General features: G+C 41.6%; 1 protein-coding gene across 1 annotated transcript; it reads right to left on the bottom strand.

Moving 5' to 3' along the window:
* Positions 1 to 7,918: 7,918 nt before the first annotated feature.
* Positions 7,919 to 13,334, bottom strand: LOC133892631 (FT-interacting protein 3-like). The gene is made up of 2 exons (XM_062333521.1): positions 13,022 to 13,334; positions 7,919 to 11,214 (listed from the first exon to the last, which is right to left on the bottom strand). Exon 2 carries the CDS (start codon positions 11,178 to 11,180, stop codon positions 8,154 to 8,156), a length of 3,027 nt encoding a protein of 1,008 aa, XP_062189505.1. The 5' UTR covers positions 11,181 to 11,214; positions 13,022 to 13,334; the 3' UTR covers positions 7,919 to 8,153.
* Between the last annotated feature and the right edge of the window lie 8,995 nt (positions 13,335 to 22,329).

Below are 22,329 nucleotides of genomic sequence, written 5' to 3'. Positions count from 1 at the left end.
ATACTTTGATCCTAGTTTTTCAAATGAGTTCTTTAGTTCAAACATACATGTTGTTAATCCTAAATCCTATTTACTTATAGTACCATTCTTTGTCGCCTAGTTGTCAGTAGTAGTTATATTAGGTAGCTTATTCTTAACTTTGCACAAGGGTATGGATGGGTAGCCAGTTAAACATGACTAATGAACTATGCAACGAGTTGGGAATATTGGTAATTGTATAGCATCATGGAACCTTAGGCCTTGAGCAAAGTAGTGTTGTTGATGATGATGGTTATGTAGTTGGTTTAATGTTTACTCAAGTGACCTAGGTAAGGACCAGTTCATGGAGCAACAACCCAAAAAGTATCGTACCAACCACGAGACTTGGTATGGGACAGGCTTGACCTATTAATTAGTGGATTCCAGTTTTTGTGCGTGCCAAACAGAAGAGTGGATGTGTGGGAACGACTAAGGTCAGAACCATTTGGTTAGTGGTATGAGATGTGTAGTAGAAGGGAAGGGTGAAAACTTGCTGGAAACTACAAGGCGCAAAAGGGGGCTTCTGGGTGGCGTGAAAACCACTTTGATGGCGGTGAAACCTAGCGGGCGTGCACATACTAGATGAAACTTTCTAATGGCTTTGTAGTGATTTCTAGGTGACACACCATAGGCGTGTGTTAAGTGCTTGGTCGGCACATGAACAAGGAATTCACGACTCGTGGAGTAAGCTGGACAACCTCTGCAGAGTGTAAAAATCTGATATATCAGTCGTACTCACGGTCATGAGAGACTTGGATCCTCACATGATTATTTGGTTTGGTTTAGTTGGTTTGGTTGGATGGTTCTTGGTAACCTGTGGAGGGTATCAAGTCGGATGGTTTGGGAATCTAAAGTAGTTTTCAGGAAGTTGAGAAACATACGAAGATGTTTCTAAGAGCTGGAAGTTTAGTGGTGAATCACATAGTTAAATAGGATGCTTTTATAACTCTTCGTTAGCATAGTTGGCATTTATGCAAATTTAACATACTACAGCCTTTTTCTTTATTTAAGCTTGCATGTAATTTATTTCTCACATTTGTGGAGTACGATATGTACTCACACTTGCTATTTCTATCCAAATGTACATCAAATGCTGCTCAGACAATGAAGAAGAATCAGACTACTTCGTCGACGAAGATGAAGATTGCAAGGCTGGTGGACCCCCAGTCGATTGTTTGTGGAAGATGGGAGCTTCGTTGTGTTTTGCTAGTGTATTTTAGTTAAAGACTTTTTAAATACTTTGAGGTCTTTCTATTTTATTTAAGTTAAGTGTTGTAATAATGACACTGTGTGTGATACACTGATGAAGTCGCTGCATGTATGAAACTTGATCCTGGCATATATGTGGTTTACATCTAGTTTTATCCCTTCACACAACTGGGTGTGATAGATTTGATGGATAGAGCTCTAGAGATTGGGATTTGGGTGAAAATTGGGAATTTTGTAACTAGGGTTTCAGATTCGAAAGGGGGTTTGGGGATTTCCTTAGGATTTGCATTAGGGCTTCATGATTTTCCCAAATCCCCTCCTTCTAGCTGCTATCTGAGCCCCAAAATTAACAAACCCAAGCTAATTCATACCCTAAATCCCTTAATCACACCCTAATAAACATAAAACATGATCATGTGTGCGTGAAAAACATTAAATCGAGGCATAAGGAGCTAAATTATCATCAATTTGAGACTAATTTATATTAATCCGAGCTTAATTGAACATAAGTGGAACTAATTCATCTATGCCGAAACAAAAACACATTAATCAAAATTAATCATCACTAAAAGCACTAATTCGAGGCATAATTAGGGCTAAACCATACTTAACCGAGCACATTAATCTAATTTAAGGTTCTAATTAGACAAGGTTGGCTCTGATACCAATGTTAGTACATTATGAACATAAGTAGCAAACATGAACCTAGTCTAGGATTAGAACACCAAATCTAGTTATTGAAAGAGTGAGATTGACCTGCACAGTAATACCATGATATGGCCACTGTAGACCTATGCCTGCAGGATGCAGGTGTGGTGTTGATGTAGATGCTCAGTGTCATCAAGGTGATCGCCGGCACAGATGGTCGGCGGTGGGCTATGGTCTTCAACCCACTGCGTAGCTCCCTTGATCGGTAGGTTAGTAGGGTAGCCTTCCCAGTTGATTTGCTCACATCTATGAGAAGCTGGGATCCCTTCTTATAGCGCTCGTGGGTTGGGACCAAGCCTCGTATGGTGTTGATCAGCGCCTCCCAATCATGGCACGTGCGTAAGTGGGTAGTTAGCCCTCCTAAAGACTCGATCATTTTTACCGACCGAGATCATCGAACCAACAAAGCTGTCTGTGGGTTGCTTCAATTTTAGAGTTTGATGTATTGCTTGTTTGTTGTTCCAGGTTGATCTTTTTTGTTTCCCCTGACTAGCGTGTTTTTTTATGTGATATGCAGGTCACAACTTGAGTTGATCTAAATCAGATAGGTGTTGCTTCTTCCAAGAGTGTAGTGTGCTTTGTCAGGTGCTTCATTTTTTTATATCATGTTGCTATCAATGTTTTGCTAGTAGTTTCTATGCTTAGCTACTATGATAATAAGTTGTTGCCAATTTTATTTTGTGTACTTAAGTTGTTAATTCAACTACTTGCCTCTATATATGGAATTGTAATAGCATTAGCAGTCATTAATCATTATGTTAGGGTTGCATTGAAACCGGCTCATCACATTTTGCATGTAAGTTGCTACCACAGTTATTTACAAGTTGCTGCCAATTAAGATGGCATGATACTACTTTATTCCACTAAAGTTGTGAGCACACAATAGCTATTATTCAAGACGATAAGTTTTTGTTTACGAGAACTTCTAGCTCCTTCTTTTCTGTCCCTTTTCTGTATTCTATGTACATATCATTTAGTCAATCTTGCTCCTATTACTTTTGAAATTTTTAGAACTAGATGACAAGAAGTCCTCTATTAGTTATTCTGTGTCTATTATATTTTAAATTCTTTGGAGATCAATTTTTGGAAGGCTGCTGCTTTTGGTCCAATATGTAATTATGAGGCAATAGTTTGGATCACTCTTTTTTTTTTTTGGTTTTGAGAAGCATCTGCTTGCTGTTTAGCTCTGTAGGCTGAGATTCAAATTTGCGGTGTTTGTGGTAATGAGTTTTGCAGACAACTTGCTTGAAGTAGAGCAATTTTGAAACTTTGGATATTTCTTTTTGCTCTTACATGAATGTAGAACATTGAACCATGCTAGGTTATGTGTCATCAAGCAACATTAGTTAGAAACTTAAGATAGTTTGGATTGCTCATGGACTTGGATAACTATCAATCTCTGGAATACTACTCCTCTTTTCTGGTTGGTGGTTTATATGTTCTTTGGATCAATAGGTTATGTTGTCACACTATTTTGGGGTGAGAAATTGTGGATGCTTGTATGCTAATGAAGTTTTTATTTTCCCTAGTTTTTCCACTCCATAGTTGCATGTTCGGTCTCTTAGCTTCCTTTGATATGAAATTCATCTCAATAGCTAGTTTTGTCCCATTTGTGTTATGATCTCTACTAATATATTGTGAACATTCATATTCAGCCTAAGTGTCTGACATACTGATTTCACAATAATTATCTATGTCCAGAGTTCAGACTCCTAGATGAATGGCATATTGATTCGACAATAACACTTACATGTGCTACCATGCTATATTTTCCTAATTGAACTGGAAATGTGTATTGCAGTGCAACTTGTTGTCTATGTTAAACTCATTGCCCTAGATGAATGGCAGAGATTTCAAAATAGCACTTGTAATTTACATTTGTGCCTGCAATATTGACCTTGAAATATGTCCTGCAAGTGATGCTAGGTTTCCATATTTTACATTACTATTTAGTTATCATAAGATATAGATTGTCAAAACTTATTGCCATGCTGACTTTTTTAGTTATGTTATGGTTATCTCAATGCACTAGGGGTATGCTGTTATATTTATATGTGCTCATGCTCCTTTTTATGATACCTCACTACTGATTTTTTTGTTGTTCCTCTTATGCAGGAGAAAATCAATTGAAAGGAAATACTTTTCCATGCTCTTTAGGTGCTCCAGGAAAGGTAGAAAGATTTGGGATTTAGGATGTTGAATGATCTAAATGGTTTCTAGGGGCCAGAAGGCCACTGGTTGTGAATCAAGCGGTGTAAGAAAGATCCAACGTGATTCCAAAAAATAGAAAGGGTGCAAAACATGTCATTTTCTTTGTTGTGCCAGTGCATAGTGTCCAACTTCAGGTCCGCTTGTATCATTGTGCTAAATATGATGAGCTAAACAAAATTAGAACAATATTGAATATATGTTTTCAGAGACATGCTGAGCTACTATGTAGTCTCAACAAAAATTGCTACCAAATAAGTTGCTACTATCTTTCATTGATGTTTATTGCTTCAGTCCCCTTTGCTTACATCCAAAGCATATGTTGCTATCCAACATTCACTCAAATTACTACATTCTTAAGGAGGGAGAGACTATGATGAATCAATGTTACACATATATCTCTATGTAGTGAATAGCTACCTACCCCTCTCAAGTTGTCTTATGAGTGAGTTGCAAACAATATTTTTTGAAAAAAAAAAGTACACCTCAAGGGGTGAGTTGCTACTCAGTTCCCATGAATTTTTGTGTATGAGTGAGTTGCTATCTTATTTCAACATAAGTTGCTACCTTTTGAGGAAATAGTGATACTTATAGCATGCAGTTGTGGTGTATGAGGATACCAGCTGGCAAACCAACCGTATGAAGAATGGATTGTGTCCATCTATCCTTAAATCGGTTTTTCTAATTAACCATCCCTTTGATAGCGCAATGCTTCAGTTGACTTGCATTTGAAGTTGATATATCTTGAGGGTTTTTTTTTTGTTTTTGCTCCGATTACTTGCTGTCTTGTTGGTGGTTTAGGGAAGCAGCTCGTTTTCGGGTCCTCCCAGAGCATGCTTTGGTTTTGGTATGAGGATGAAATGGGGGAGGGGAGGGCCAAATGACATTGCGTAAAGAGCAAAGCACAGGATCTGCGGGGGCGAAGAAATGTTCATCAGTTTTTTTTTTAGTAGGGTGTTACCTATCAACAATGACGCGGCGGTCACATGCTCAGTGAAGTCGTGACATGCTTAGCCACACCCCTTGTTATTGGACTATAAATTTCTAAAAGTAAATAGTAAATCGTTAAATAGAAGATAGAGGATGGCCAACAAGTTGCAAAGGATCTGGCAAGTTGTGTAGAACTAGAATAGCAAGTCATGTGTTAGTGGATTAGCAAAGTTGTTACAAGATGACTAGTAAGTTGTTCACTTTCTACTGGCAACTTGTTAAACCCTAGAGAAACTAGTTGTAACATCAGACTTGATTATGGGATGAGTTACGAGGCGACATGATGAGGCGGTGTGCCAATGTGGCCAACGCACCTCGTCCTCCAATGCCGTTGGTGATGGTGGAAAGGCGAGGTGGCTAGGATGAGGGAGACAATGGGGAATAGATCACCCAACAAGAAAGAGGATGGAGCGACGATGTGGCAAGAGGGAAGCGGAGAAGCTATGAGGTAACGAGTTGTATTATCTGGCAACACACGATTGTTTGCGCGTTAGCTAGGTCCTTTTCGGAAATAGGGTAGCAACTTGTAATGAAGAATAGTAGTGATGCGCAGTGGATGATAGCGACTTATGTTCTCATGTTTACTAGATTTTCAAATCATTAGATGTCACAAGAATGACTGAGGGACCACAAACTTGTGCATTAGAGAAAAATTGTATACAACAATTGTCATGATTAATTGTCTACTCCGAGCAATTTATTTATTTCTGCTATTTTTTTTCTTCCATAGGTCAGAGTGATAAAGGTGCTTGGCCAAGCAAAAAAAAAAAGGTGCTTTAATGTCAACTCCTGAGATCTACGTCAAGATGGGCGAACTGCGAAGGATCAGACCAGGCACGACGTAAATCGGAGTTGAAGGTAAGAACTAAAGCTTTGTCAGTCGCCACAACTCAGGCACGGTTCACAAATATGTTGGTTACCGTTCGAAAATCGTGGTAACCGAGCTTACCGTTCCGCACCGATAATAGAAACCGTTCGGTAATCGAATTTAAATTTAAAAAATTCAAAACAAATCCTAAAAAACTAGAGACAATTCTAAGATCTTCTATGAAAAAAATTTCAAAAATAATATTGTTTGCATCATATTCTATAGGGAGGAAGTTTGAAAAGAAAAGGAAAAAAGTTGAAGTGCGCAACTCATTTATTAACTTATGTTAAGGAAAATTTCAACACCTAAACACATTTTTTTAGAGGATATCTTAAGAGGATCTTTAAAATTGGTTTCACTTCATTTAGAGTTTTATTAATTTATCCATAATTTTTACAAAGTTCACAAGCATAAAGTAAAAATGTTAAGAAACATCATTGTAATTAACTTTTTCATATTTACCATTATTTTTCCTATATAAAGCATAGTATAAGTAAACTAATAAAAGTGGTTTCACTAATTTTAGAGGTGTGATGGGTTAGTTATGAATTAATCTAGTTGCAATAAATTTACACAATCCTGCATGTAACAATAACTATTTCACGAGTTTATGTATTTTTAAAAGACATAGGATCATGTAAGAAGACTAAAAAGATTGGTTTCATGATTTTTGGATTAGCAGAGAGTAAACTATATATTTAACTTGGTTTAGCAAATACATTTTCTAAAAAAATATTCAACTTTTTTATGAGTATAAATACTTTTATCATGTATATAATGTTACAAGGAAACCAACAAAATTTATTTCAATTGATTTGAAGGTCAGATGCATTAGTTATTGATTTTACAAGGTTGAGCCATTTTTTTGTTTTTTTGTTGAATTTTACTGAAATTTGAGAAAACCGCTCGATAAATCGCTAAAACCGAACGGTTACCGAAGAATTCGAACGATTACCGATAATTCTGAAAATGCGGAAAAATCGGTTGAAAATCGCTAAATGCGCTCGGTAACTGTAGCAAACTGACCAGTTACTGTTTGGTCGATTCGAATCGAATTATTGCCGAATTTTAAATTTAATTGAGTGAATTTTGAGCGAATTCTCGTTGAATTTTGCAGTTATCACTATAACCGTGATTTTTCGGTAATGGTCAGTGAGCGATTTTTGTTGCCAAAACGAATTTATGAACCTTGAACTCAGGGGCATATTTGAAATTCTTGAAACTGGAGAGGAAAATTAGAACGAAGGCACAGCAAAAAAAAAATCCCCAAAACTTCACACCTCAACGCCCCGAGGACGGCCATTCATTGATTTCTTCCTCTCCTCCTCGGGCCATGGAGCAACTCCAGCAGCACACCTCCCAGCGTCTCTCCTCCCTGTTATCCATCTCCTTGCTGCTGCTTCCCGTTTGACAAGTGAAGGCGGCGTTGGCCCGACGAATGCGTCCGTGTTGGGGGCAGGGCAGGGGGGGCTACGCGGCGAGCTCAGTGGTGGGGAAGGCACGGCGGACGCCGAGGTGCGGAGGGGGAAGTGGACGCGGCGGCGGCGGCGGCTACCCTCGGATTCGAACGAGAAAAGGGAACCTGCGTCGTGGAGGTTCGAACTAGAAAAGGAAAGAAGCACGGGTCGCGCGTCCAGGTCCCAGAACGGTAAGGCGGTTTCTTCAAACGAAGTGTAAAGAATGACTTTTCTGTCCTAATGATGCTGTTACCTGTTTCCAGATACAGCAATGTTTTGATTCTCATCTTCATAATACAGCAAGGTTTTGATTCTCAGCAAGGTTTTGATGCTCAGACATAGAAAATGTATGCACATATTCACATCCAGAGGATATCAAAAGCCTCAACTTCACGACTGCTGTGTAATTCTCTGGTACCTATCGAAGTCAGTAGTCTTTCAGCATGACAAAATTGACTCATTTGGAGAAACTCTTGTTGATGCAGACATCTTATAAACATTTCATGCTATACAGAAGTTTGAATGTCGTAACTTCTAAAAGCAAGAAAATTGTCTGACGAAATTGACTTATTTGTTCTGACGAAATTACATATGCTCTCACTTAATAATGCTATTGTACAACAATATATGGGCCACTGAAAAACAGATACAAAGAGGTACATTAGACATCGCTGGTAGTTGATCTATGAGGAGCTTTACAGCAAAGAATCCGTCTTTGCAGGTAGCCTCCTGAAGAAGTTTACCGGCGCCGCAGGCACCTTGTGGCGAAACCGAGGGTGCCTCATCCAGAAGAACCCAAGGCAGAGTGCAATCACTTGGAATGGTGTCACATATAGTATAATCGCAGTGATCAGGCAGAGCAATAGGAACATAGCCGTTGCCCTTGGGTCCCTCCAGCTCAGCAGTGACTGTAGTCTCTCTCCCTGAGTGGCAATGTCCCCGACAACGGTCTGTATCCTCCCGGCAACATGCCGTAACCTGTCGTACCTCATCCTAATCAGATCTGGGCTCTTTGTGGTTGGGAATGTGTCAAATTCCTCGTCGAGCTCATCTGGGTGAGCAACATCAGCATAAGATATCCTTGTATTCATGTGTGGCGGGAAGCGTGGCCGGAACCGGTAATTCCACAGCCCTATCAAAAACATGTAGAGGAAGATCGTTGGCAGGATAAGATCTGGATAGAACACAAGCATGACAAAGAGCACATGAACCAAGACTGTGGTGACTGGGTTTTTCCACTGGCAAACATCGCCGAACCACTTTCCTGCAGCAATGACTCCAGAGAAGACTTGCATAAGACGGAAGAAGTTAGCTTTGCTCCGCCGCATGCTCCAAAGATGAGAGCGGGCATCTGACATGAACTCAACAACTTCCCTGCGAACTGGTGGCTCCATGCGCCCCAGGCGCTGTGCAACGAGCTGCACAGCCTGTTGGCGCAGCATTTCCTGCTGGACTATTGACAGAGGTTGGGCGTAATGCATCTTGGGCAAGAGGGGCCGAGAGTATGTGAAAAGCACATTGATCAGGGATATGGCTGAGAACCGGATGGCAAGGTGGAGTTCACCCATCTTTTTAACTCCTGATGTGTGGAGTACAAGCAATGGGTATGTGTGTGTGTACACTCGCCCAGTCTCAAGCGTTGAAAGCCGAATTCGCACTTTACCAATGGGCTTATCCATATGGCCAGGGGAACTGTGGTTGCTGTCTCCACTTATGTGGCAGTTGTCAAACAGGCCAATGGTGATTACTGTCCCATGATCAAAGACCTCCCATGTATACTGCTCATTGAATCGAGGGCTCAAGCTGTCAACGATTGTGCGTGTTCGCACCCATTTCTGACCATACTTGGCAACACAATATGCGTCGCATGACCCCCGGTCGTTTCTGGTTTTTGTTGGGCTGAGACCATTTGCACTTAGAATGCCAACTTCAAGCATCCCGATTGCTGGTTTCCACAGCTGCTTCATCGTTGGTCGGAGATCGCTGCAATATTGTGTGGACTCATCAAGCACATGATAACCACCTTCAAGGAAAACACGGAGGTGAATCTTTGCATAGAATTTGTCTTCCTTTAGCTGGTTCAAATCAATCAGCCCTGGCCTTCTGAGATTGTACCACGCTGGCCGTACTTGCTTGTGATCAGCCCGCTTTTGAAGCCCTGTGAGTGGTATGATAGCTTCACCAATCACCTCATCTTTGTTCTGTGCAACACGGTCTTCTATTGATATGACCAAGTCCTCCTCAAAAGGCTCTGCTGCGACAAACATTATCTCATCATTCCACACGAAGTTTTTGGTTGGTGAGCGAACTGCCCTTGTCTTCAAAAGTTGGTGGCCCAGCCTCAATTTTACAAACACATCAGGTATGCGGTTCTCCATTGGGATTATATCCTGTGCCTCGATCACATTGACCCTCACGTACCACATTCTTGGCACAGGGTAGACCTTCCCACGGATATGATTGTGAAGATGGGAATCAACTGATGCTGATCCTGCATGGATAGCACTTGGGAAGCATTCATCCGCTTGAGTGCCGTACCAGACTGCGAGCATCAGCTCTCCTCTGTCCCTCATGCCATCCTTGCCCACAAGACGATACCACTCCGGCGCCAATGGGCTGTCAGGAGGTACCCTTAGAGGCACCTCATTCAGGTCAAAGATCACCCGGCCAACATAGTCATCCCGAACGACATCCTTGTCCTTCACAACAACTTCGAGCACCGTTGACTGCAAGACTTCCTTAGGGAATGCAAACACCTCGTCCCACTCAGGCCTCTGATTCTTCTGAAAGTACTTTGTTGTCATTTTGTAGTTTCCAAGGTGCGCCTCCACATAAGGGTCAAGACTCCCGGTGATGTCCATGTTGGGCAGGTCGCGGGCCTTGACCACACGCACAAAGAGATAGTGCATCTTCTCAACAAGGTCGTATGCTCCGGCCTTTTCACCAGGGATGACCCGGCCGCCAATAACACGCCCACCACCAAGCGTTGGGCTTGTCTCCTTCAGCTGGAAGTCTATAGGCTGCTGTGGTCCTGGAGCATACATCATCCTTGCTACCTGAGGCTGAGGGGCCCCAGCTTTGTTCCCAACTGCAGAAAAGCTTTTCTGTTGTTGCTCTCCATATGAACCTTCAGAGTAGTATGGTTGTGCAGCCATTGGTGCCGGATGGTTCTGGTCTCTTGGCAAGTGCTGGAATTGTCTCACTGGATTTGGTCTGCTCTCTTGGAAAGGATTTGGAATGGAGTTGATCGCTGCCTGCTCTTGTGCAGTAGTAGGCGTGCTTAACATATCGAATTCCTGACCTGGAGCAGACACCCTTACCGATGGATCATCTGTAAGGAAGACTCTTAGCCCAAGCTCACCACGTGCACGCGATAAGATTGTGCGCTTCTCCAGCGGGTAGTGCAGGGGCGAGGCATCAGGTTGGCTGACAAAGGATGTACCCGAGATGCGAACCTTGCCAAGGCAAGCCTTGGAATTGCTGGTGCGGTTTGCATGGTACACATAGGCCTCAAGGTATAGCTCTGGGAGGCGGGATGGATCAGATATGTTGAAGTAGAAATGCTCGTTCCAGACAGGGTTGAGGTCCCTGTCTTTGATGGCTGTGCGGAACTTCTGGTCATCAAACTCGACCTCGACAAAAGCATTGGCTGTGCCCTGCTCTTTCGGGAGGAGATCATGAGCACTGAGAACCTCAACACCAAGCTTAAGATTGCTCATCATGGCCCACCACTGGATCTTGTTTATGCACCTTATTCTGAAACATGAACAAAAACATGTATTTAGAAAACTTTGGTGTCAGAAACTACGACAACAGCTAGCATTGCAACTACCAGTTTGACATAAGAGGTGGAAGAAAAGAGAATATGTGAACGCTGTAGAAAGTTGTATCAATAGATGGTTGGTTGGAAAAAAATTATTGGTGATGCCCACAAGTTTTTTCTTGGTCCCATGGAATCAAATATTGGTAGTTGGATCCACAGATTCTTTGAAGCATGTGAGGTACTGAAAGTTGGAAGTGTTGACAACAACATTAAGTATAAAAAGGAAAAATATGTTTTATTTCTGCTGATAATTGTTTTCACATGTGGTAGTAGATAAGAAATTTGAGTCTTCAACTTCTGATTTGGATTAAGCATTTGAACAGCTGGAAGCTATATATATTTACGATTAGAGAGTATTGTGCTTCAAGTCTTTGGAGGGCACAAACTTTTCTGAAGGATATGTTATTGCGACTTGTACCCACTTGCTATCTATATGGAACTATCCTACACATACATCATTATTGAATAATCATTAACTCATCAGGTGTACCTTTTTTCAGTGCAATGTAACCTGATGACATTTGCTTATGCACATATAGTCCGCAACCGAAACTCCGACCTAGCAACCCAATTTAAATCCAATCCAGATAATGGCATGCATCACCATAATACGCTGATATAAGCTATAAACCACCAGCAACATTTTGCAGGCCAGATGCTGAGTGCAGGAAAGGGAGAGGCCACCGGCCCCTCTCTTTTTCTGATTGAGACTGCCACTGTGACCACGCACGATTACAATTATCGACGAAATATCACAACATAACTAGTTTTCGAAAAAGAAAATATCGCAACATAACTGAAATTTTAATTTCATAACAAGAGCACAGGTTTAGTATGAATATGATGTTTATTTATTGCGCTGATACCACTTGTTTTCGCATAAGACGCGACCTTAACAATGAAAGGAGATCCGGAGGCATAAATGAAGCGGCACAAGTCTAACGTCCGGAAAGCGGCAACCGAATTTGTTCAGTTCAATCAAGAGCTTGGGGGATGGGACACCATGGGCCATTCTTCCAGCTCCTTTGCTGAAGAAAGGTAGGTAGGCAGGCAGGTGATGGATGGAACTATGGGATGGGGGTGTCAACATTGAGTTCAGTGAATGGAGTGCTCCATGATGGTGCTTCCACCCATCACCAGATACCAACATCAGAATCCATCCATAAATGTGAAATTTATTTATTTATTTGCAGTCCTGCATACGGAACTTCGGCAAGTTCATCAAATAGAAGATTATTTGCTAAATTAGCATAGGTGTATCAGCTAATCAGGGCAGATTTGGGCTGAAGGAAAAACTTGGTCTTTCTCAAGAAATTTGGACTTGGCTTCCACATTTACCTTAGATTTTCTTTATGTTTGGACTTTTCAGAGCCTACATACAATGAATTTGAAATGGGGAAAAGAAAAAGGCAACCATGTACAGAAGGAAGCATATACTCATGGAATTTGAGTAATTCCCTAATCCTTTTAGTGGTATATCCCTAAATATGGGATTTTCTTGCATCTTCGTATCATGCATCCACCAAATAAAGGGGAATTAACTCATGAACAAAATTACCGAGGGGCTCAACAAAGAGAAAAATTGAGGGAGGGGGGGGGGGGGAGAGAAGAAAGCAAACTTGATTACCCAATTTAACCCACCATCACCAAACTGAAACTTGGAGGAGCACAAGAAAGACAGGTAAAAGCTTTGGAAATTCATAAGGCAAAGAAAACTAGACAAGAGGGTAGGCTGCAAACCTCGAGACTGATGCAGTGGCCTTGCTATCCTTCAAAATTCAGCAGCTTCAGAACTTCAGTCTTTGGTGGTCTCTCTTTGAGAGAGAGAGAGAGAGAGAGAGAGAGAGAGAGAGAGAGATAAACTATCCTGCCTGCTAGGAGGAGAGAGGAGAACAACTGGCCACACGCAGCTGGAAGCTCCAAACCATGGAAGGAAATCGAAAATTAAAGAAGGGATGCAAAACGTGCAACAACCAATAGCACTAGCAGAAGGGAGAGAGATATATAGAGAGAGATATCAGAGGGGAGAGAGATATATAGAGAGATATAGATATATATATATATATATATAGAGAGAGAGAGAGGGGGGGGGGGGGGGGAGAGGCCTATGGAGCGACACATGCATGGTGGTTTTGGCTGTGCTTGTGGTGGGTGCGGTCGCTGCTGGTGCCGTGTTGGACGCTGGCGGTTTCTTGGAGATCAACTGGAAAGAGGGAGGAAGGCCGAAGGGAGTGTGTGAACGAAGGAGATTTAGCGGCAGGGGATAACCATGGCTAGGTTACTACACGTTGGAAAGAAAGATTAGGCTAATAGGGACAGGTGAGTAGAAAAGACTAAGCGATGATGGTGAGCTTGCTTGGTGGTGGTACCGTCTCTATCGCCTTCACTGTGAGTCTCCTCTGTTTGTCTTTGGTTTTTTCCTCGTCGTTGCTTGCTCCCTGATCTTTGTTCATTTACTTGGAGTCCTTTCGTAATAATTGGTGTGTTTATTTTTCTTCGGTCATCCTTACTTACTATTGTTGGAAGTTGCACGTCAATCTTGTGTCGGTTTAGCGCTCCTGTTTGGCTTGTTGAAAAATGACCTAAATTATAATTTGGTGAACCCAGCAATAACTCACTTGATAGAACCTCCATTTAATATGTGTGTAACACCGGCGAGATCGAAGAGTCGCCGGACACCAAGGGGAAAGGATGGAAGGGTGGTAAGGAAACAGACAGAAGACAGAGAGGAAGAAGGTTCAGTTCTTTCTTCGACAACAAGCAACAGTTCGTTACACGGGTTTATAACAGTCAACCATCTGGCCACCTGGGCCCACCTCGACACTAACTGACCTATGGGTCCATAACACCGTGGCGTACAGCTGGCACCAGCTCAGCAACAATTGAAATACCCAACGGCAGAACAGAGCTGCACAAGCACCGTTGTCGGACAGCGACAGCATCTGAATGTCTCAGCCGGTTTGTTCTTCAGACAGAGATGCTCCGGCTGTGATAGTGCCCCCCCCCCTCTTGAGGAGCAACTTGTCCCCAAGCTGGCGCATGAGGATAACAATCACGCACCACGTAATAATCCTCCCAAGTGGCGAAAGAATCTGGCAAAGAACTCCACTTGATCAGCGCCTGAGTAGTTGCGGCATTTCCCTTTTTTACGAGCCTTCTGTCCAGTATTGCTTCCGGTTGCAAATCAGCGGCACCAAAATCGATGGAATCCGGAAGCGTAGAGAATGTTGGAGCATAATCTTCAACAAATGGCTTCAATTGTGATACATGGAATACAGGATGAATCTTACAGTTCTCTGGTAGACGAAGACGATATGCAGCCGGACCAACACATTGGAGTATCTCAAAGGGACCAAAAAACTTGAAGGCTAATTTGGGACAGGGTCGATTAACAACCGAAGACTAAGCATAAGGTTGGAGTTTTAACAGAACTCTATCACCTTCTTGAAAGGTTCTGACCGATCGACCCTTATCAGCTTGCTGTTTCATCTTATTCTGAGCTCGATGCAGATGAGTTTTCAGCAATTCAGAAAAGAGATGTCTTTCCTGCAATAAGGAGCTGACATCGGAATTCTCTGAAGTTGCTAGAGTAGGAACCGTACCATAGTTGGGATCAACACCGTAGAGAGCTTTGAAGGGTGAACAGCCAAGAGATGTATGAAAGTTTGTGTTATACCAAAACTCTGCCAGAGGGAGCCATTTTATCCACTTGGTAGGAGAATCGTGAACAGCACACCGCAAGAACATCTCCAATTGGTTGATGCGTTCAGTTTGGCCATTCGTTTGTGGATGGTAGGCTGTGCTTAATTGAAGTTTTGTATCCAAAAGTCGAAACAATTCTTGCCAAAATTGACTTGTAAAGATCTTGTCCCGATCGGAGACAATAGTTTGAGGGACTCCATGCAGTTTAACCACCGTATTCAGGAAGTGCTTAGCAACTTGTTGTGCTGTATAAGGGTGATGTAAGGGTAAGAAATGAGCATACTTTGTAAAGCGATCCGCCACCACTAGAATGACTGAATACCCCTCAGAATGTGGCAACCCGTCAATAAAATCCATTGATAAATCCTGCCATGCACCTGCTGGTACAGGCAGTGGCTGTAGCAAGCCAGGAGTCTTGCAATGTTCATGCTTGGCCTGTTGACAGACTTTGCATTGCTTCACAAAAATTTCTACTGCAGACTTAAGACCAGCCCATATAAACAATTTCTTAATTCTTTGATATGTGGCTTGTGTGCCAGAATGACCTCCAAGGGCTGATGCATGAAAAGCTGAAATTATTTTAGTCTGTAGAGCTGAGTTTGCACTGATCCAAACTCTCCCTTGTTTCCTAATAAGACCAGCCACCAAAGAAAATCCTTGTACATTAGGAGAGACAATTGACAGTTCAGTTAGTAATTGAGTAGTATAGGAATCAGTATAATAAGAATTTGCCACTTCTTCTATCCATTTGGGTTGACAAACTAACATAGCTTGCAGCTCAAAGAAATGCCCCACCCTGGACAAAGCATCAGCAGCTTTGTTCTCAACTCCTTTTTTGTATTGAAAACTGAATTGTAGACCCATGAGTTTAGACATGGTCTTCTTTTGCAAATCTGTGGTCAACTGCTGATCATTGAGGTGACATAAACTCTTGTGATCTGTTTTAATAATGAAAGGTCCTCTCAAAAGATAGGGTCTCCATTTATCTACTGCCATTAGGCATGTCAACGGGGAAAATTCCTGCGGGGAATGGGTAACCATCCCCGTCCCCGACCGGGGGAAATTTCCCCGTCCCCGTCCCCGTCCCCGCTCGCGGGGGAAAAAATTCCCCTATCCCCGCCCCCGCGCGGGGAATGGGTACCCGACGGGGTCCCCGTCCCCGTCATCAAGAAGGAATTTTGGGCTGGGCCGATTGTAGTTAGGTAGAAATTTTTGGGCTGGGCCGATTAGAGTTAAATAAATTCAGCTCAATAAAAATAAAACTTAATATTCGGAGCCCCGCGGGGAAACGGGGACGGGGGATGGGGAATCATCCCCGCCCCCGCCATACCCGACGGGGGGGGGGATTTTTTCCCCATTAAACTCCTCGTGGGGGGAAAAATGATCCCATCCCCGTCCCCTAATAGGGGAATTCCCCGTTGACATCCCTAACTGCCATCATAATAGCTATAAATTCCTTCTCATAAGCTGGCAGTTTCTGATTTTTGCAGCCAAATGCTTTGCTGAAATAGGCCAAAGGTTGGCCATTTTGAGTGAGCACTGCTCCAATGCCAGTATCACAAGCATCTGTCTCTAATTCAAATTGATGTTGAAAATTTGGAACTGCTAAGACAGGAGTAGAGCACATAGCATCTTTGAGTTGTGGAAAGGCTGTTTGAGCTGCTGGAGACCACTCAAATTCTTTTCTCTTTAACAGATCATTCAGTGGTTTTGCAATTATAGCATAATGCTTGACAAACTTTCTATAATATCCGGTCAAGCCAAGGAATCCTCTCAGATCAGTGAAACTGGTGGGTGATGGCCAATGAACCATAGCAGCAGTTTTAGCAGGATCTGTTGAAATGCCATGATTTGAAATGATATGTCCTAAGTATTCTAGCTGAGTTTGAGCAAAGGAACATTTGCTATCTTTAACAAACAACTGATTGTTCAGCAAGGTCTGAAAGACTAAGTCCAAGTGGTTGATGTGATCTTCCAAGGTTTTGCTATAAACTAAAATGTCATCCATGAAGACCAAAACAAATTTTCTCAAATACTCAGCAAAGATATTATTCATGAGACATTGGAAAGTCGCAGGTGCGTTTGTAAGACCAAAAGGCATTACCTTAAACTGGAAATGGCCATGATGGGTCTTAAATGCTGTTTTTGGTTCATCTGTATCCACCATTCGAATTTGGTGAAACCCTGAGTACAAATCCAGCTTTGTGAAGTACTATGCCTCTGCAATTGCATCAAAGATTTCATCTGCAATTGGCATTGGAAATCTATTTTTGATAGTGAGAGCATTGAGCCTCCTATAATCCACACAAAATCTCCAAGAGCCATCCTTTTTTTTTTGACCAACAAAATAGGGGAAGCAAAGGGGCTGAGGCTATGTGTTATAATACCAGCTTGAGGCATTGCATTTACTTGTCTTTCAATTTCATCCTTTTGCAATGGAGTGTATCTATAAGGCCTGCTGTTAACAGGGGTTGAACCAGGTACTAAGGAGATAGCATGATCATACACACGCTTGGGTGGCAATCCCTTAGGCTCTTGAAATATGGATTGATATTTGTTGATCACTGCCTGCACAGAAGGGTGCAGAGTGGTGGAACCTGGTAAAAGTGGCTGAGTTGCAGGCTTAAGCACCACTGTTGCCCAAACATCATTTCCAGTGTACCATTTATTTAGCTGCTCTGGACAAACTTCCAATAACTGAGAAGAATCCCCTGGAAGGACACCTTGCAACCGAACCACTTTGTTGTGATACTCAAATTCTATCCATTTACAAAGCCAGTCACATGTCATTGGGCTGAATTTCTCTAACCAATCCATGCCCAAGATAAGATCATAGCCTCCCAATGGAATAATCTTTGCAGCATGGGTGAAAGTATGCCCCTGGATCCACCAACTAAAATCAAGAATTTCAGTAGCACAGGATAATGTAGTACCATTAGCAACCTTGACTGTCAAAGGGGCTATAGCAGTAGGTATTTGAGAAAGTCTGTCTAAGAGTTCGTGATTGAGGAAGGTATGGCTACTACCAGAATCCACCAGAATCAGCAATACCTGATTACCAACCAAAGCTCGCAACTGAATTGATTTAGGAGTGTCAGTACCTAATATTGCACTCAAGGACAATAATGCTTCAGAAGGAGTACACTGAATGTCTTGGAGTTCCAATGTGTCTAACATTGTTTTAGACAATATTGGGCCTCCATCATGAGAAGTGAGCTCAACAGCATGCAGCTGGCTGTCAGCTATAGTATTACACTTATGGGTCGGTGTGTATTTGTCACCACAACGATAGCACAAGCCATTAGTCCTTCGATACTCCTTCAATTGCTTAGCCTTCCAAAGTTCACCCGAGTTCCATGGCTGCTTAGCATCAGCTTTTGAAGATTGAGCAGGGAAACTCTTGTAAGGGAAGGTCTTGGTTGTACTCTTTTTCTGACGATCCAACATAGCTTCCTGTATACTAGCAAATTGGGCGGTCGGCTAACCGAGTCAGGAAGTTGCATCTCAACAGCAGATCTCAGATCTTCTTTGAGCCCCAAAATGAATTGAGAAACCAACATGGTGTCACTGATGGATCTGTCATAGAGTCTGATATGATATACCAAAGCTTCAAACTGCCTTTTATAGTCATCAACAGAACCAGCTTGTTTCAGCATGAGCAGCTCAGTGACCTTATCTCTATGGATGTAAGGTTCAAATTCTCCCAACATAGCAAACTTCAGATGATCCCATGAAATGCAATTGTTATCTAATTTGAATGATTGGTACCAATGGGCTACACTACCACACATATACATAGTCGCTGCTGGTACCTGAAAACCTGGAGGGATTTGATACAACTCGAAGAATGTCTCACACTTGTCAATCCAAACACGGACATCAGATCCATTAAATGTTGGGAAGTCCATTTTAGGCATCCACGATCGTCCAGAGGTGTGAGTAGGGTAATGAAGAGGAGCATCACACATAGGTGGATATGGTGGTGGTAGTGGTGGTGGTGGTGGTGGTGATGGAAAAATTCGAGCACCAGGATGCTCACTGGGGACACCATCCTTGGATGGAAGCACTAGAGAAGATGATGATGGTGCTCTTCTAATTGATCCAGCGGCTGTCAATCCTTCATGATCCTGTTGAATTTTGCCGAACGACACCATAGACAGATCCACTTTGGCTTGCAACTGACCAAGGTGCTCCACTTGTGCAGAGACCTTGGAATCCAATACCTCCAACTTTCCCGTCAGCTGCTCCACTCGGTCTGCCTTAAGCTCGATACGATCCAGCCGCTCCATCAAGCGCTTCTCGAAGTCATCCATGGCGCCGACGACCTGCCGGACTTGAATTCCGGCTTTGGGCGCCGTTGTTGTCGCACGAAGAAACTGAGCAAAATCTCCTACGAGGACAGCTTAGGATGAATCCCTCGCTTGAATGCCTCAGCAGGAATTCTACCGCCGCCTGAGGCCGGAGATCCACCGAGGGATTTTACATTCGAACGAATCAAACAACCCAAGCGTGAATCCGGACTCCCGTCGTCACCACCGCAGAAAAATCCGATGGCAGCTCCTGGGATTTTAGGTGCGGACAATCGCCGCACAACCTTCGCTGCAATCAAATGCCCCGCCAACGTGTGTGCTGAGGACACCTGGGACCTCTGATACCAGTGTAACACCGGCGAGATCGAAGAGTCGCCGGACACCAAGGGGAAAGGATGGAAGGGTGGTAAGGAAACAGACAGAAGACAGAGAGGAAGAAGGTTCAGTTCTTTCTTCGACAACAAGCAACAGTTCGTTACACGGGTTTATAACAGTCAACCATCTGGCCACCTGGGCCCACCTCGACACTAACTGACCTATGGGTCCATAACACCCTGGCATACAGCTGGCACCAGCTCAGCAACAATTGAAATGCCCAACGGCAGAATAGAGCTGCACAAGCGCCGTTGTCGGACAGCGACAGCATCTGAATGTCTCAGCCGGTTTGTTCTTCAGACAGAGATGCTCCGGCTGTGACAATGTGGTTCACTTAGGCTCGAATCTTAGTAGTTCATGTAAGTAACTCGCTAGAGAGTTTGGTACCTCTTTCTTAAGATAAATTCTCTCTGTGGTTGAGTTTTTTTTCTTAATTGCAATTTGCAAATTACTGTACTTTCTGTTTTCTAATGGAAAATGGAGTGGGCTGTCTCTTGCTGGAAAAAATAGGCGAGCTCAATCAGCAAGTTTTCGATATCACTTCCAAAAGGTAAAAATATGATATATATATATATATATATGTATAATGTATATATATATATATATGTATAATGTATATATATATATATATGTATATATATATATATATATATAGATCTTGGTTCTCTCATAAATATATGACAGAGTATAAACAAGCTTTAAGAGAAACAGAAAAATATTTAGCTGACCCTGTTGGTTTTTCTGATTACGAATGACCTAAAGAAGACTCTAAGATTTTAATAAGACAGAATAATACCATTCTACAATTGCTGATCCAGATTTTAAATAGAATCAATATAGAAGAAAACAACAAAGAGATCGTTTTATCTTCGTCCAGAATAGTTGCATCCACTAAGGCTATAAACTCACAAAGATGGACATATCTAAAAGCTTCGTTAGAAGAGGCAAAACACTCCAGCTAGTAAACTAAGATGCAAGACCCTTAACTCTAATGGATAGGCTAAAGGGTAAAATTGAGGATATAGATAACCTAGAAGAAGTCATAGATGTAGATAAGGACCTTGAAAGATATCAAAAGGATACCTTAAGAAAAATAAAGCCCCAACAATTTTATCAAATGGGTATGTTTGAAAGTAAGAATGGGTTATACAGAATATCTAAAGAAGTAGAATTAAGTGTTTTGACACAACTAGTAGAATTAAGAGTTGTTAGTAAGCAGTTTGAAAATGATTTAAAATACTCAGGTTACAAGTATATTCACCAAGGTATGTATATCATAGGAATTAAGGGCATGACAAGGAAGAAATTAGGAACAAAGGTGCTAATAACATTATTAGATAAAAGATGGGATACAGTAAATAAAGCCGCATTAGGTTTCTTAGAAGGAGATATGAATGAAAATAAATTAATAACTTATATAGCTCCAGACTTGATGATGCCTATAAAAGAATTTATAGAAAAAATGAGTTTTGGTTTCCAGACCAAAGGATATGTAGAGTTCAAGGGAACAAACTTATTAGAAAGTATAGAATTCATTGGAAGGTTAACTAATAGAAGTAGAACCAGATATAAAGTAAATGTCAATGATGTAATTGAAAGCATGCAGTCAAGGGGAATAAAGTTTATGAGCCCTTTAAAGATAGACTCCGAAGTAAGAGCAGGAGAAGAATGGAATATAAGTGAGTTAATAGAGAGTAAAACTTTGAAACAGCATGAAAATTATATAAGTTACCAAAATTGCAAAGGCAATACTAGTATTAGATTCATAAATTATAAGTCAAGAGCCTTAGATGATTTTGATTCGGTTACATCAGAACAAGATATCGAAGATAATAGGAGGCACAGTGTTTCTGAATTTATGGAAAAACTAGATTTAGATACCGAAATAAAATATTATGAAGAAAAACTAAAACAAATATCCGCAGAATATAATAGCGCTATGACAAGTGAATGGCCTGCACTAAGGGACAAAGAACTTTATTTCTATAGAGAACTGTCAAGGTTAAGAAAGCTAAAAAGAGATAAGGAATTAAGTCTAGAAAGCTCAGAAAGTAGCAAAGATATAAGCAAACTAAGTAAAGAAAGCGCAAAAGAGGTCGATAACAAAGATGAACAAATATCTAATAATAAACTTGCAAGTGAAGACGAGCAGTGGGATTTAAATGATAAATTATTATTAGAAAGCTATGAAGAAGATGACGAGTCGAATAATGAATTATACGCTGAAGATGACGCTTATGATACGTCAGAGCAATATAAGGATTTTATAGACTCCTTAGATGATGTAGGGTTGCATAATTTAGAAAACGCAATGGAAGCCATGGAAGTAGACATAGGAAAAGGGAAAAGGAGAAGATATGGTGAAAGTTCGGTAAAGAATGAAGGGGAAATGGAGAGACCATCTAGAGTATCCGGAAGATGGCCCCCAGAAAAAGAAGATTATCCTTATAATTATATTCCAGGACAATATACATACATGGGTTCTAAGAGAAGAGAATTTGAAAAGACTGTAAAGTTTCAAAATCATAAGAGTGACGGTGCGATACTAAATCTAGCAGCACATGATCCTATTGATTGGCCTAATATCATAAGCATATGGAAAGGTTTGATAGTTCAGAAATACATACAAAATCAATATAACATAGGAAATAAAGTAGAAGA

Source organism: Phragmites australis, chromosome 15 (genome assembly GCF_958298935.1).
Source record: "Phragmites australis chromosome 15, lpPhrAust1.1, whole genome shotgun sequence".
Lineage (NCBI taxonomy): Eukaryota > Viridiplantae > Streptophyta > Magnoliopsida > Poales > Poaceae > Phragmites > Phragmites australis.
This window is presented reverse-complemented; position numbering and strand designations above follow the sequence as displayed.

What these genes read in the sequence shown, in the direction of transcription:
- LOC133892631 (XM_062333521.1), bottom strand. Translation starts at nt 11,180, where the DNA reads ATGATGAGCAATCTTAAGCTTGGTGTTGAGGTTCTCAGTGCTCATGAT.